The sequence below is a fragment of the Gregarina niphandrodes genome (assembly GCF_000223845.1).
Source record: "Gregarina niphandrodes unplaced genomic scaffold scaffold00021, whole genome shotgun sequence".
NCBI classification, from domain to species: domain Eukaryota; phylum Apicomplexa; class Conoidasida; order Eugregarinorida; family Gregarinidae; genus Gregarina; species Gregarina niphandrodes.
Window position 1 is genome coordinate 44,631 of NW_011645790.1, and position 12,418 is coordinate 57,048.

General features: G+C 56.4%; 7 protein-coding genes across 7 annotated transcripts; 2 read left to right on the top strand and 5 right to left on the bottom strand.

Moving 5' to 3' along the window:
* Positions 1-327: 327 nt before the first annotated feature.
* GNI_100630 (hypothetical protein) lies at positions 328-939 on the bottom strand (the record flags this gene model as incomplete). Its single annotated transcript, XM_011132833.1, has 1 exon — positions 328-939. The coding sequence occupies one exon, from the start codon at positions 937-939 to the stop codon at positions 328-330; it is 612 nt and encodes a 203-aa protein (XP_011131135.1).
* A 36-nt stretch (positions 940-975) lies between these two features.
* GNI_100640 (hypothetical protein) lies at positions 976-4,021 on the bottom strand (the record flags this gene model as incomplete). The annotated part of the gene is made up of 2 exons (XM_011132834.1): positions 976-989; positions 1,081-4,021. 2 exons carry the CDS (start codon positions 4,019-4,021, stop codon positions 976-978), a joined length of 2,955 nt encoding a protein of 984 aa, XP_011131136.1.
* Positions 4,022-4,095: 74 nt separating this feature from the next.
* On the bottom strand, positions 4,096-4,329 carry GNI_100650 (hypothetical protein; the record flags this gene model as incomplete). The annotated part of the gene is made up of 1 exon (XM_011132835.1): positions 4,096-4,329. One exon carries the CDS (start codon positions 4,327-4,329, stop codon positions 4,096-4,098), a length of 234 nt encoding a protein of 77 aa, XP_011131137.1.
* Positions 4,330-4,628: 299 nt separating this feature from the next.
* On the bottom strand, positions 4,629-5,885 carry GNI_100660 (phosphoglycerate kinase; the record flags this gene model as incomplete). The annotated part of the gene is made up of 1 exon (XM_011132836.1): positions 4,629-5,885. One exon carries the CDS (start codon positions 5,883-5,885, stop codon positions 4,629-4,631), a length of 1,257 nt encoding a protein of 418 aa, XP_011131138.1.
* Positions 5,886-6,703: 818 nt separating this feature from the next.
* On the top strand, positions 6,704-8,233 carry GNI_100670 (hypothetical protein; the record flags this gene model as incomplete). Its single annotated transcript, XM_011132837.1, has 1 exon — positions 6,704-8,233. One exon carries the CDS (start codon positions 6,704-6,706, stop codon positions 8,231-8,233), a length of 1,530 nt encoding a protein of 509 aa, XP_011131139.1.
* Positions 8,234-8,443: 210 nt separating this feature from the next.
* GNI_100680 (Sec1 family protein) lies at positions 8,444-10,432 on the top strand (the record flags this gene model as incomplete). The annotated part of the gene is made up of 2 exons (XM_011132838.1): positions 8,444-9,261; positions 9,364-10,432. The coding sequence occupies 2 exons, from the start codon at positions 8,444-8,446 to the stop codon at positions 10,430-10,432; spliced, it is 1,887 nt and encodes a 628-aa protein (XP_011131140.1).
* Positions 10,433-10,713: 281 nt separating this feature from the next.
* GNI_100690 (hypothetical protein) lies at positions 10,714-12,129 on the bottom strand (the record flags this gene model as incomplete). The annotated part of the gene is made up of 1 exon (XM_011132839.1): positions 10,714-12,129. One exon carries the CDS (start codon positions 12,127-12,129, stop codon positions 10,714-10,716), a length of 1,416 nt encoding a protein of 471 aa, XP_011131141.1.
* Positions 12,130-12,418: the final 289 nt, after the last annotated feature.

Below are 12,418 nucleotides of genomic sequence, written 5' to 3' on the forward strand. Positions count from 1 at the left end.
AAGCGGAGGCCAAGGTCGCGGCAGATGCGGAGGCTGCGGCCAACGCGAAGGCACAGGAGGCCACAACGGCAGCCGACGGCCAGACGGAGCGGAAGGAGGCTTCAGAAGAAGGCGAATTGGCGGAGGAGTGAATGTAGTTTTTTCTCTGACAATTTTGGTCATGACGGTGGCTACTGCATGGACTCAAGGGCGGAAGCGGGAACGGAACGAGCGGGCAGGAGATGACGCCGGCGGGTAGGAGACGGCGCCGGCGCTCGAGGGAGGGGGTTGTCATTAGTGCTGAGGGATGGTTGTGGTCGTAGTCAGAGTGGGTGAAAAAATGTTGGTTTAAAACCGGCCGACGGTAGACATGCCGGGTGCGGTGGGGATGCCAGGCCAGGCGGGCTGCGGTAGACCGGGTTGTGGTTGTGGTTGTGGTGCGGTGGATGGCGGGCTGGCGAGCTTTTTGAGAGCGTTGAGCCAGTTCTTGCTGTGTTTGTTCCAGCCTTCGCCGACCATGAGCTGTGCGAAGTTGATTGCAGCGGCGAGGTTGCCTGCGTGGAGTGCTTCAGCGTATTGGACGAGTTGTTGTTGTAGTGGCGCGGTGACCTGGCCCTGTTGGAGTTGTTGGTAGAGTTCATCAAGAGCAGGGCGCAAGTTAGCTCGTTTGGGATCTCGATTGAGTGCGTTCTCAAAGGTCGCACGAACGCGTGCCAGGTCGCCTGCGTTGCAGGGCGACCCCGCCAACTGAGCCGCCTCCTGCACTTGTTGGTTGAACTTCTCCGTCGCTGTACCCCGCAAACCTTGCTCCGCCGTCGGCACCGGCCACGGTGTTGGCAGCCCTGGCGCGATCTGACCCGCACTCGCCGCCGGGTGTGTGCTCTGCCAGCCCTGGTCCGGTTGCTTCGCGAACCCTCCATCGAATCCCGCACCATGGGCCATACTCGGCGCGGGCGCCATGGGAGGGGGGGAGGCGCCATGCCCGCCCCCCCATGCTCACTCCTGCCATACTAGGTGGCGGGGCCATACTCGGTGGTGGGGCCATGCTAGGTGGCGGTGCCATGGACGGGGGCGGCACCATAGGCGGGGGCGCGGTCATACCACCTCCGCCCATGCCCGCACCGGCCATACCGGCTCCGCCCATGCCTGCTCCGGCCATGTTAGAGCCGACACCCGAGGCGTTGGAGCCGACGCCGGAGAGGCTGGGTGCTGTGCCGAAGGCGGCGGGAGGCGGGGGCGAGTAGTTGCCGCTGGGGAAGCTGCCGCTGCCGGAGTTGAAGTGGGCGGCCGGTGCGGGCTGGCTGTAGCCGAGGGGTGGCGTGGCGAAGGGGGCAGGCGCGGCCGGGGGCGCGAATGCCTCGGGCGCCGGCGGGAAGGCGTTCGGCGCAAAGGGACTGCTCGACCCATAGCCGCCGAAACCACCGCCGGGGGCGCCAAAGCCGCCACCGGTGGCACTCGAGCCCATACCGGTACCGCTGCCGGGTGGTATCGGGAACGGGTTGTTCGCGACCATTCCGGCGGGCGGTGGGGGCACGCTAGCGCCGGGCGGCATCTGCTGACCCATGCTGCCCGGCCGGCTCATTCCAGCACCGCCCATTCCAGCACCGCCGAGGCCCATGGTGTGGTAGCCTGGCTGCATCGACTGTTGCTGCATTGACGGCGGCTGCATGGGCTGCGGTTGCATCGACTGATGCTGTTGCTGCATCGACTGATGCTGTTGCTGCATCGACTGATGCTGCTGTTGCATCGGCTGTTGCTGCTGCATGGGCTGTTGCTGCATGGACTGTTGCTGCAGCATCATCTGTTGCTGCATGTACTGCGGTGCCACGCCGATTTGGTAAACGTCTCGACCGGTGACGGGTTTGCCCTGGGCTTCGTCGATGAGGGAGCGAAGGTGCGACACACCGGGGACGTTGGCGACGAGTTCGAGGAGCGTGGTGGCGATTTCAAGTTGGCCGCAGTTGACGAGGCGTCGGAGGTAGCGGTATACGGTATAGAAGGACTGGTTGTCGAGGACCCAGTCGCGATTGAGGAAGCGGAGGACGAGTAGTTTGACGGCCTGCGATCCCTCCGTGGCGGAGGGAAAGCTTCCGATAAGGTTTGCGGCGTGAGCGAAGTCGCCTGCAATGAGATAGCAAGCGATAGCGTTCATTAGGTCGCCGGCTTCAATAAGTCGTTCGGCGAGGCGGCTGCAGAGCTCCTGGAATTTGATACAGGTGCCACTGACGGCCATTTCACGGGTCATGGGGTAGGTTACGAGGAGTGCGGCGACTTCCTTCCAGCTGTCGAGTGCGCATGCATTTACCGTGTCCGCGTACTTATCCTCCGATAGTTTGGCCACCACGTCGATGAAGGAGTTCTGATTGAACTCTATGAACTTCTGCTTAACGCTCTGCATCACCTCCTTGTTGTCCAGCCCATAGGCGATCATAAAGGCAAGCCCAAAGTCGTTCGCCTTGAGTGCGCATTCTATGGAGCCCAACAAGTCCCCAACCAGGAACAATTCCTTGAACAGTTTCAGACTGCCCCCTGTCCAGTCTCGGTCGACAAGGTAGCCGCTGCCTTTAACGCTCAGGTTGCTTGCGGGTAGATCTTCGTGGCTGGAGTCGTGGGCGAGCTTTTCGAAGAAGTGCGCGGCGTCGTCCTCGGTCGGCGAACTGGCCACCGGTTCTTCCTTGATGGAACTGATCAGGCCGGCACCCGGCTGGTGGCCGAGGAAACAGGAGGCTTGATCTTTGACGTCTTGGATGCTGTGACCGAGGATCTGTAGCAGCGAGGTGCGGCGATCGGCGGGACTCAGGAACAAGACGCCAAGTAGCGACCAGATGTCGGCTTCATAGGCGTCGCCTCGCGCCAAGGTCTCCTTGGCCTGCAGGGTGCAGTAGGACATGATGTCATTCTTGACCACGTGTTGATAAAAGTTCTGCGCACCGTCCACGAAGGCCGTGTCGTACGGCTGCTCACAGACACCGACAGCTGTGTCGCCCTTGACGTTGTGGAGATAAGCAAGGTGTCCGCCGAAACCGAAGCTGAGAGAGTTACCCCCGGGTATCCAGTTGGGCGAGAATTTGAGACCGCCGTCCTTAACGACGTTTGTGTCCAGCGAAAGCACACTCGTGCTCGCTCCTGTTCCAGCGGCGCTGGCCAGGTTAGCGGCCATGGCCGTGGCCGTGAGACTGACCAGGCCGAGCGTGGGCATGAGGCTGAATGACTCGATGTCGGTATCGACCTTGAAGTCCGAGTAGGGTACCACGTTGCTTCCGTAGCTAGCCCAAGTCATCACACGCCCGTCCCTTGAAGCGGTTACGAAGAAGCGGGGGTCCACATTAGATCGCTGCAACCCGAGGATGCCGCACTGGTGGTAGTTAGTGATCTCCTTGTAGGGTACTGTTGAGCGACGCAGATCCCACAATTGGAGCACACCCGAGTGCGAGGCATCAGGGTCATTATACACCACCACCACTGAGTTACCGTTTTCAAGCCATGACACACCCGTCACGTTCTTACGCTTCTGCATATCAACCGGCGACATTAGCACCTTGCCATTCTTCGTATGTATGATGCAGAATCCATTGGCAGCACCCACCAGCAAAATGTCTTTGTTCATGGCTTGATTATGCCATGCAATGGACCGTACATCACCACTAGAGATGTTTATGGCCGTCTCCTCCGTTACCTTAAGCGGCACACTCGGACTTAGACTCGTCGTGTCTAACAAATACATCTTGCCACCCGCACAACCCACCGCCACCGTTGAAGACCATTTCCCATGCGGCTCCCAAGCAGTGACCGATGACGGCAATACCGCCGAGCCCAAGAAGCCGTGGCTCGGCGGACAATGGAACGGGGTCGCGGTAGTCGGGTCCTTCCGCAAAGTAGCCACCATGCTGCCTATAACTATATACGCGTCATAAAACGCAATCTCCCGCCAATCACCACTTGTCTCTCCGTAAGCATAAGAGATCAACCCCATGGGGTGCTTGCTAGACTCGCAATCACGACTCCACTTTATACTGTCCCCGGCCACGCCTCTACATTTCATTTGAAGCAAGGTCTAAAACACATAGGCATATGATCCTAAGGACGCGCATGTGTCCCGATGCACACGGCCATATGCTATATGGTCATTCGTCCAAATACTGCATGTACACTCACCGTTAAGGTCAGCGGCGAGACGCTGTCCTTCTGACTTGAGTACTGCATGGAATAGAAGGTCATGACAGCGCTGTTCTCCAATGAGACCAAGTATGCCAGATCAGTAATGTCCCCAACACTCAGCGTTGACGGAACGGATAGCGGGTTCCATGCCGACGGCCCCTGAATCAGCGTCGTGGCCAAAGGGCGGTTCATCAGAGCAAAAATTAAATGAGCGATCCTTTATTATTACCCAGCCATTTCGTCGACCAACCCCCATACCCCACCCCATACCCCAATACCCCAGGAGAGCGTCGCTGGCCACCGTTGCTTGCCCATCCACCACTCCTTTACAGCGGGCTAATTGCCAAACAAAGGGCGGAACCCAGCGTCTTATCCACGTCGGACGGTTGGGTGTCTCGCCTCGCTCTCGTCCCGTCGACCACACGTATGCCAAGCCAATGACAAATTTAGAGAAAGGATTGTTTCAATGCTGTACACACAAAAAGTTTGGTTTAAGCTCTGTCAGAAAGCTTAGTGACACCCGGGAGCTCCTTGCCCTCGAGCAGTTCGAGGGAAGCACCACCGCCAGTGGAAACGTGCGACACACCGCTGGACTTGCCAGCGTTCTCAACAAGAGAAGCAGTATCGCCACCGCCAACAATGGTGATGGCACCGTTCTTGGTAGCTTCGCAAACTTCGTCAACAAACGCCAACGAACCCTTCGCGAAGGCGGGCATCTCGAACACACCCTGAGGACCATTCCAGACAATAGTCTTAGCGCGGCCAATAACCTCCTTTGCGCGAGCAATAGAGGCCGGGCCGCAGTCCAGACCCATCATATCGTCGGGGATACCTTCGGCCTTGGTAACAGTCTTGATGGTCCCCTTCTCACCGAACTCGGAAGAGATGGTAAAGTCAACGGGAAGAGTAATCTTCACATTCTTCGCCTTCGCCTTCTCCATGATCTTAGGCACAATCTTAGCGCCTTCCTCATCATATAGGGACGTGCCAATCTTCATACCCTCAAGTTCCTTAAGGAAAGTATAGGCCATACCGCCCCCAATGATCATCTCATCGACCTTATCAAGCATGTTCTCGATGAGCTGGATCTTGTCGCGGATCTTGGCACCACCTAGGATGGAAAGGAAGGGTCTCTTGGGCTCCTCAAGGGCACCACCGAAGTACTTCAGCTCCTTCTCCATCAGCAGACCGGCAGCGCGAGTCTCCAACTGAACGCCCACCATGGAAGAGTGAGCGCGGTGGGCGGTGCCGAAGGCGTCGTTAACGAATACATCTCCCAACTTGGTGAGGGAGGCCTGGAACTTGGTGATGGCATCTTTGTCGGCCTTGATTTTGTTGCCGGCCTCATCGGTGCCCTTGGTCTCCTCCTCGATGTGGAAGCGGAGGTTCTCGAGGAGAATGATGGAGCCGTCAGCAGGGTTAGCACAGGCACCCTCAACTTCGTTGCCAACACAGTCATTGAGGAAAGTGACGGTCTTGCCGAGCTTCTCCTCGAGGATGGGCACAACGGGTTTAAGGGAGTACTTTTCCTGGCGACGTCCGTCAGGTCTACCGCAGTGGGACATCAAAATCACTGCCTTGGCGCCCTTTTCCATGGCTAACTTAATCGTGGGGATGGTAGCGTTAATTCTGGTGGCGTCAGTGACCTTGCCATCGACGAGGGGTACGTTGAAATCGACACGCATCAGCACACGCTTGCCCTTGAGTTCCACATCCCGGATAGAAAGCTTGTTGCTGATTGCGCTCATGATGAAGTTCAATTGACAAAAATAAATAACGCCGTCCGTTTGGGGCATAGCGTGTGCGAGATGGAACTTGTCGTCTTGCAGCCAGCCAATGCACTCTACCTCATGCTCAAGTCAAGGCCGAACTGTGAGGATGTAGCTATGCAGGTGCACGGGGCCTCACCCTCTCTATGGATGGTGAACATGCTTGGAAACCAAACCAGCGCCAACACCTTCGAAGGGAACATTACCATCGGCCGTCGGCCCGGTTGTCACGTACACCTCAAAGACAGAGCCATCAGTACTCAACACGGTACTGTTACGTGGACTGTGAGTCAACCCTGCAACCGATAAACCCGTCTTCCCGAATCGCCCGTGCACTTGAACCCTAACGCGTGTGCTTTAACGCGTGTGCTTTAACGCGTGTGCTTTAACGCGTGTGTGGTTTCTCCTAAAGTTGGGTTCTCCCCCCAAGTTGGGTCATTCCGAGCTTGGGTGCTCTCACAAGTTGGATGTCCCAAAGCCGGGAACCCGCTGCTCTGAGGGTACCCTAAGAGCGGCGGAGGTACCATCGCCGCTCTTGAAGCTACCCCGCCACCCTGGGAGACGTTGCCCAATGGTTTGTTTATACAGACAGGGCTCTTCGGACTTGTGATGCTGTTTAGGTGCGGCATGTGGCATGTGTGTCGACCTCGGACAATTTGAGTAGCACGGCGTTGTGCCCAGGGGACCGTTTGTACGTGACTTTGGCGTATACGGATTCCAGTACGAATGGGTCGTTCGACGGTCGGGGGCGACTGCCGAAAGGCGAGCGGTATTCTTTGGCGCCTCGGTTCCATATTATGCAGGGCAAGGCCAACTTTGTCAAGGTGTCTGCTGAGTCTGAAGAGCGACAGGGGTATCCCCAAACCATCTACCTGGGTCGGGCTCCGAGTGGCGAGGAAGGCGGGGAACGGCCGGTCTTCGCCTTCGAGACCTTTGTGGCAATAAGCGAGTCCTACGCGCAGGTGTTGACCGAGTTGACTAAAGACCAGTTGGCTGCAAGCGGAGTGAAGTCCTTTTGTTTCGTCGGTTGTGTTAGCGACCCGCGATTGCTACGGGTTAAGACTGAGGAACAGCAGAGCGGGGGCCGACGACCGTCCCTAAGCAGCGGACTAGGTCCCAATGGTGGACACGGCGTGGGTGGGGGACACAGCATGGGTGGGGGGCACAGCATGGGTGGAGGAAGCGTAAGTGGCAGTGTTAACGGGAGCACAGCTGGCAGTACTTCCGGTGCAGATCGCCACGGCCAAGCCCTTGGCGGCCAGGTCCTTGGAGGCCATAGATTGGCTCAGGTTGACATGTCGCGAATGCGCGAAATTGACGATCTGCGGAAACAAGTGGCGAGCCTGCAAGGCGATCTCGTCCGATGCAAGACAGAAGCCGAAAAAAGTCGGGTGGAGAGGGAACGGGAATTGAGGGACCATGAAAGCAAGACTGGAGAAGTAGAGATGGAGATGACGTTGTTAAAGAAAAAGCTGGCGTCGCTCCAGCAACAGCTGCAGGGAGTCGTGGGCGAGCGGGACAAGCACGTAGAGGAGAACCAGCGGCTCGCGGAGGCCTTTGAACGGTCGGAGCTGAAGCGGAAACAAATTCAGAGTGGTCTGGAAAGCTCGGAGCAACGGGCTACTCAGTTAGAGGCGGAGAAATATCAGTTATCGTTAGAATGTACGGCACTGCAGTCACGTTGTGCAGTGCTGGAGACTCAGCAGCACGAGTTGGAGCGTCGTGTGCGCGATATGGAGGAGGACAAGCAGGAACTAGCAAACTCGAAGATCGAATGTCAAAGACTCGGGAAGGAAGTAGAGTCCTGGAAACAAGAAGCATTGCAGTATCGGTCGCAGCAAAAGGACATAAACACGTTCAAACGGCTCGTAAATGGATTGATAAAAATGGAACGGGATTATTCGGCCAAGTTCACACGCAACGCAGACCAACTTCTGAGTCTAAGCTTCGCTAGCAGCCCCACAATGCAACCACTGGACGAGTCCTTGGACCTGCTGCAAACCACAACACCACCCCCACCCCACACGGCTGCCTTGATGCAACAGCCGCCGGTTACCATGATGCAACAGCCCCCCAGCGTAGGAGCCGGTCTGCAGGCCTCGCCTCAAGACTTGCTGTACCGAGAGGAAGAAGGCACTCTCGACGGACAGGAGGAAGACTGCAGTGCCACGGAAGGGGATGAGAACGAGGAGACACAGGAGAATGTCAAGAATGAAGAGTACGAAAGCACAGCGAAGAGGCGAAGGCGAGAATCATCCGACGGGCCACTACTGATGTCCTCTACTAATGATCTGTTTATACCAGAGTCCCAATTTTTACATAACTAGTTAGACACCGACCCATCCATCACCTTACCCTCCAGTACTCATGGGGAGCGGATCCGTCTTGACGGATCCGTTTTGACGGATCCGTTTTGACGGATCCGTTTTGACGGGTCCGTTTTGACGGGTCCCGCCAAGGCCGGACTAGACAGAGCTAATCTTTTGAAGGAAGGAGGTCCTGGTCACGCGTGGCGGCAAATCCAGGTGAAAATTAATATGCCACGTGAATATGCAAAGAGAAGGATTTTGAAGCACTTGGTTGGCTTACCAGTGCAGACAGTGCATGCTACGAATGCTTATTGTGCACTGGTGGTAGATGACGAGACTCTGGAGGTGTTATCGAGTGCTGTAAAGAATTACGACTTACTGGATAATGGTATAGCAGTAATCCAGTCTATTTCTAAAACTCGACAGCCGTTACCGGAGCTGGATTGTATATACTATTTATCTCCACGAAAGGAAGTTGTGGAAAGATTAATTCAAGACTTCAAGAGTGAGAGGAAGCCTTCTTATCGCTCTGCCCACATCTTCTGGAGCACGTCAATACAACGGGAAAGGCAGTTAATAGAACTAATAGCGGGTGCTAATAGTCTGATACCACGAATAAAATCTTTCATTGATTTCAATATGCATTTTTGTGCGTATGAAAGTCGAGCGTTTCACTTATCAATGCCACTAGCTTTACGACAGATATTATCCAAAAGCATACCTCCCCATGATTCTTTACTTAGATCTATTGCTGCGAAATTAGCAACTGTGTGTATCACGATGGGTGATATGAGTAGTGTTAGATTTTATGGAGATTCAGAACACCTTAAAACGAACAGGCAAGTCGCCCAGTACGTACAGGAATACTTCGATGCAATAAAACCTGAAGAATGCAGTAGAGGTAATTCCGAACTAATTATTCTTGATCGTTCTCTGGATCCTTGCGTCATACTGCTCCATGAATACAGCTATCAAGCATTGGCTTATGACGTGCTTGAAATCCCTGTGTGCAGTATGAAATCGCCTGAAGACAATGACACCTACAAGTAGGCAGACTTTACTCACTTGGCATTACACTTATATACACGTTCACGCATTTGATACACGCTGGGGTCAACGCGGGCTGGGGTATTATGTGGTATGGTTAGGTTCAAAGACGAGAAAAATGAGGAGCATACCGTTCTATTGTCAGAAGCAGATGAGTTATTTGTGCGATATCGACACAAGCACATCGCGTCGGTCATTACGGGTGTGCGTGACGAGTTGCTCAAATTTGCTGCGGACAACGCGACTGCTCAGTACAAAAAGGCTGGTGGGGATATTGGGGGTGCGATTCAAGCGTTGCCACAGTACTCGGAGATGACGACGAAATTCACAACTCACATGAAAGTATCGGAGGCTTGTTTTTCGACGTTGGAGAAGACCGGTATTTTCCGAGCTGGAGTGTTGGAACAGGATCTGGCCACAGGTGTAGACAAGCACGGTAAGTCGATCCAGGTCTTGAAGACGTTAGAGGAGCTAGCTCGATTGGTGTCGGATAAATCTAGCATTGCTATGGGGGAGAGGGTACGGTTGCTCTTGCTTTACTTTACCATGATGGATGGAGTGCAACCAGAGGACAAACGGAAGATGATAAGGGGCGCGGGAATGTCGGTTGAGGTAGAGAAACTCATTGACACCTTCTCGGACATCGGCTTAGTCCCCGAGCCCCACGATTCTAAAGAAGGTTCGCTCAAACACGTTCACCGAAATCACAAGAACGAACAGAGGTTACAACTTAACAAACGACGAGCCAAGAGCGCACAATACGAACTCTCCCGCTTTGAACCACTCATCAAGGAACTCATGGAAGCCGCTGCTACCAAAAGACTCCCTCGATCCACCTTCCCCTACCTCGCCGACCCCGACTTCGAAACCGGCGCCGGCAACCGCTATAACGACAACGCTCCGGCCGCAGGCACCCGACTCCGAGCCGCACAAATCGACTGGGACTGGACCGCCGCTACCGACCAAGTTGCCAGCCCCGAAACCGCATCCTCAATACTGCAGAATAGCGGCAAACGCAAAATCATCTTCTTCGTACTTGGCGGCGTCTCTTTCAGCGAAATCAGAACCGCCTACGAAGTCACCAAAGCCACCACTGCAGACATCTACATCGGCGGCACCAGCATACTCAGCCCACCCATGCTCTACGACATACTCAAACATGAAGTCTAACCACTGACCGATACTGGCGGCCCATGATGGACGAACGGATACACGAACAGGATACTAGCCGGTTAAGCCACGTGGTACCATGAGACAAGGCCTCAGGACTCACATCGTACGGCTCGAGTTGACAGCACAACCGTGGGACTCAACACAGGTACGGCCGGGACCGGGGACAGCACAACCGTGGGACTCAACACAGGTACGGCCGGGACCGGGGCGTCACACAAAAACCCTACCCCGGGGAGCGACGTGCTTGTCTGGAACAGCCAGTTAACGGCGACGCCGACTCAGGTGGCGTGACGCAGCCGTTTGGCGATTCGTTCTTCCTGGCTCAATGCGTCCTCCTCGCGGTCGTGTTTCCAGAGGTGGAGCCAGGTACAGGCGGGGTCGATGTGCCCCACGAGGTCCCAGCCTTCTGCCGTCGTGTGTGACCTCTGCCGTCGTTGTATATTTGCGGCTCGTCGTCGCCAAATACGCCCGTCCTCGCCGACCCAGAAGCGGCCGGTCTTGGACATGGCCAGTGGCGCCGTGGCCAGTGCTTCGGCGGACAACGCGCTCAGCCGTCCGTCTTCCGCTACACGGAACCGATGCAGCGTCTTTTCGCCCGTCGTAATGCAGAACACAATCACGCCCTCGCCTTCCGCACAAGCCGGGACGACGAGACTGACGGGCATGGAAGGCAAGAGCACGGCCGCGCCGACCTGCCGTTCATCGACCAGCGACCAACACCGCAAGGTTCGGTCGCCCGCCACCGAGACTATATGGGGCCGACCAGTACAGCTGACCAGCACGGCATCCACCACAAACTGCGAATGCCCACATAGCACCGCCTGCACCTCCCACAGCTCCGGCACGCAGCTCACACGCACCTTTTCATCCCGGTCGCCCGTCAAACACAATGTCGTCCCGCGCCACCGAACCAACCGCATGAATGTCACACTCGCCAAGTGTCCCATCAAACTCGGCCCCATCTCCTCGTCATACTGACGCAGCAACTCCTCCAACGGCTTCCCACTGTCGAACTTGTTCAAGTCCGTCTCCGGATCCGCCTCCTCGACCGCCGTCTCCCCCAACTGAACATCACCCGATTGGGTCTCCCCCGACTGGGTCGCCTCCTCGTCGATGTCAGCGACCGCGACCTGGTTCTCGGCCAGGTACTTCTCGATCCATTCGAACTTCTGGGCGAAGGGTAGGTCGTTAGGGAACATCTTCAGGTGCCGGTAGATGGAGCGCGCGGTCTTGGTGCTCTTCTCAGCAATGGCCGCCCAGGTCGTCAAAGTCACGTCACCGAACTTGTCCGCCAAACAGATCTCCGCCTCAGCCTCAGTCCTCTCAGCCGTGTACCCCGCCGCACTTTGTCCCACAGTAATCTGCTCCGCAGACTGCTCAGCCGTGTGTTCCACAGCAGCCAGGTACTCGACGGTGGCGAGTTGTAGGTTGAGGAGGTACTCGCGGAAGAGGCTGCCATCTTGGAGTTCGCGGCGCTGCAGTGTCTTCATGCTCGTGATGAGACAGAACTCGTCTCCATGGGTCGCAGCGTACATGATGGCGGCATGTTCCAACTCACCTTGCACGCGCACTTCTGCTGAGTCACCGCCGGCGATTATGCAGTAGCGTTTGCCACACGTGACCAAGCAGCCACCGTCGGCTAACTCCAGAGCGGCCACCCGCGGGATGTCTGCGCGGTCGGAAGGTCCGGGCATTTTTTATCAGCAGCCGAAAAAGGGGGATCCTTCCAGCAAGTCCATCAGGTCATGAGTGGGCGAGCGCACATGCTCCTCGACGCCCCCAATAATGGTCAACAGGTTCGCGCCCAACTGCGGAGTGGGCTCCGTAATTCCGGTCAGGCCCGCAGGCATCGGCGCCGGCGGCGGCTGCCAGACGTCCGCTCTCTGTCTGCGCAACGGCCGAGTGCGGGAGCGGCGGTCCTCTAAGCGGTGGTCCCATGAGAGGCGGTCCTCTAAGGAGTCCGGCATGCAAAGCAAAGGCAGA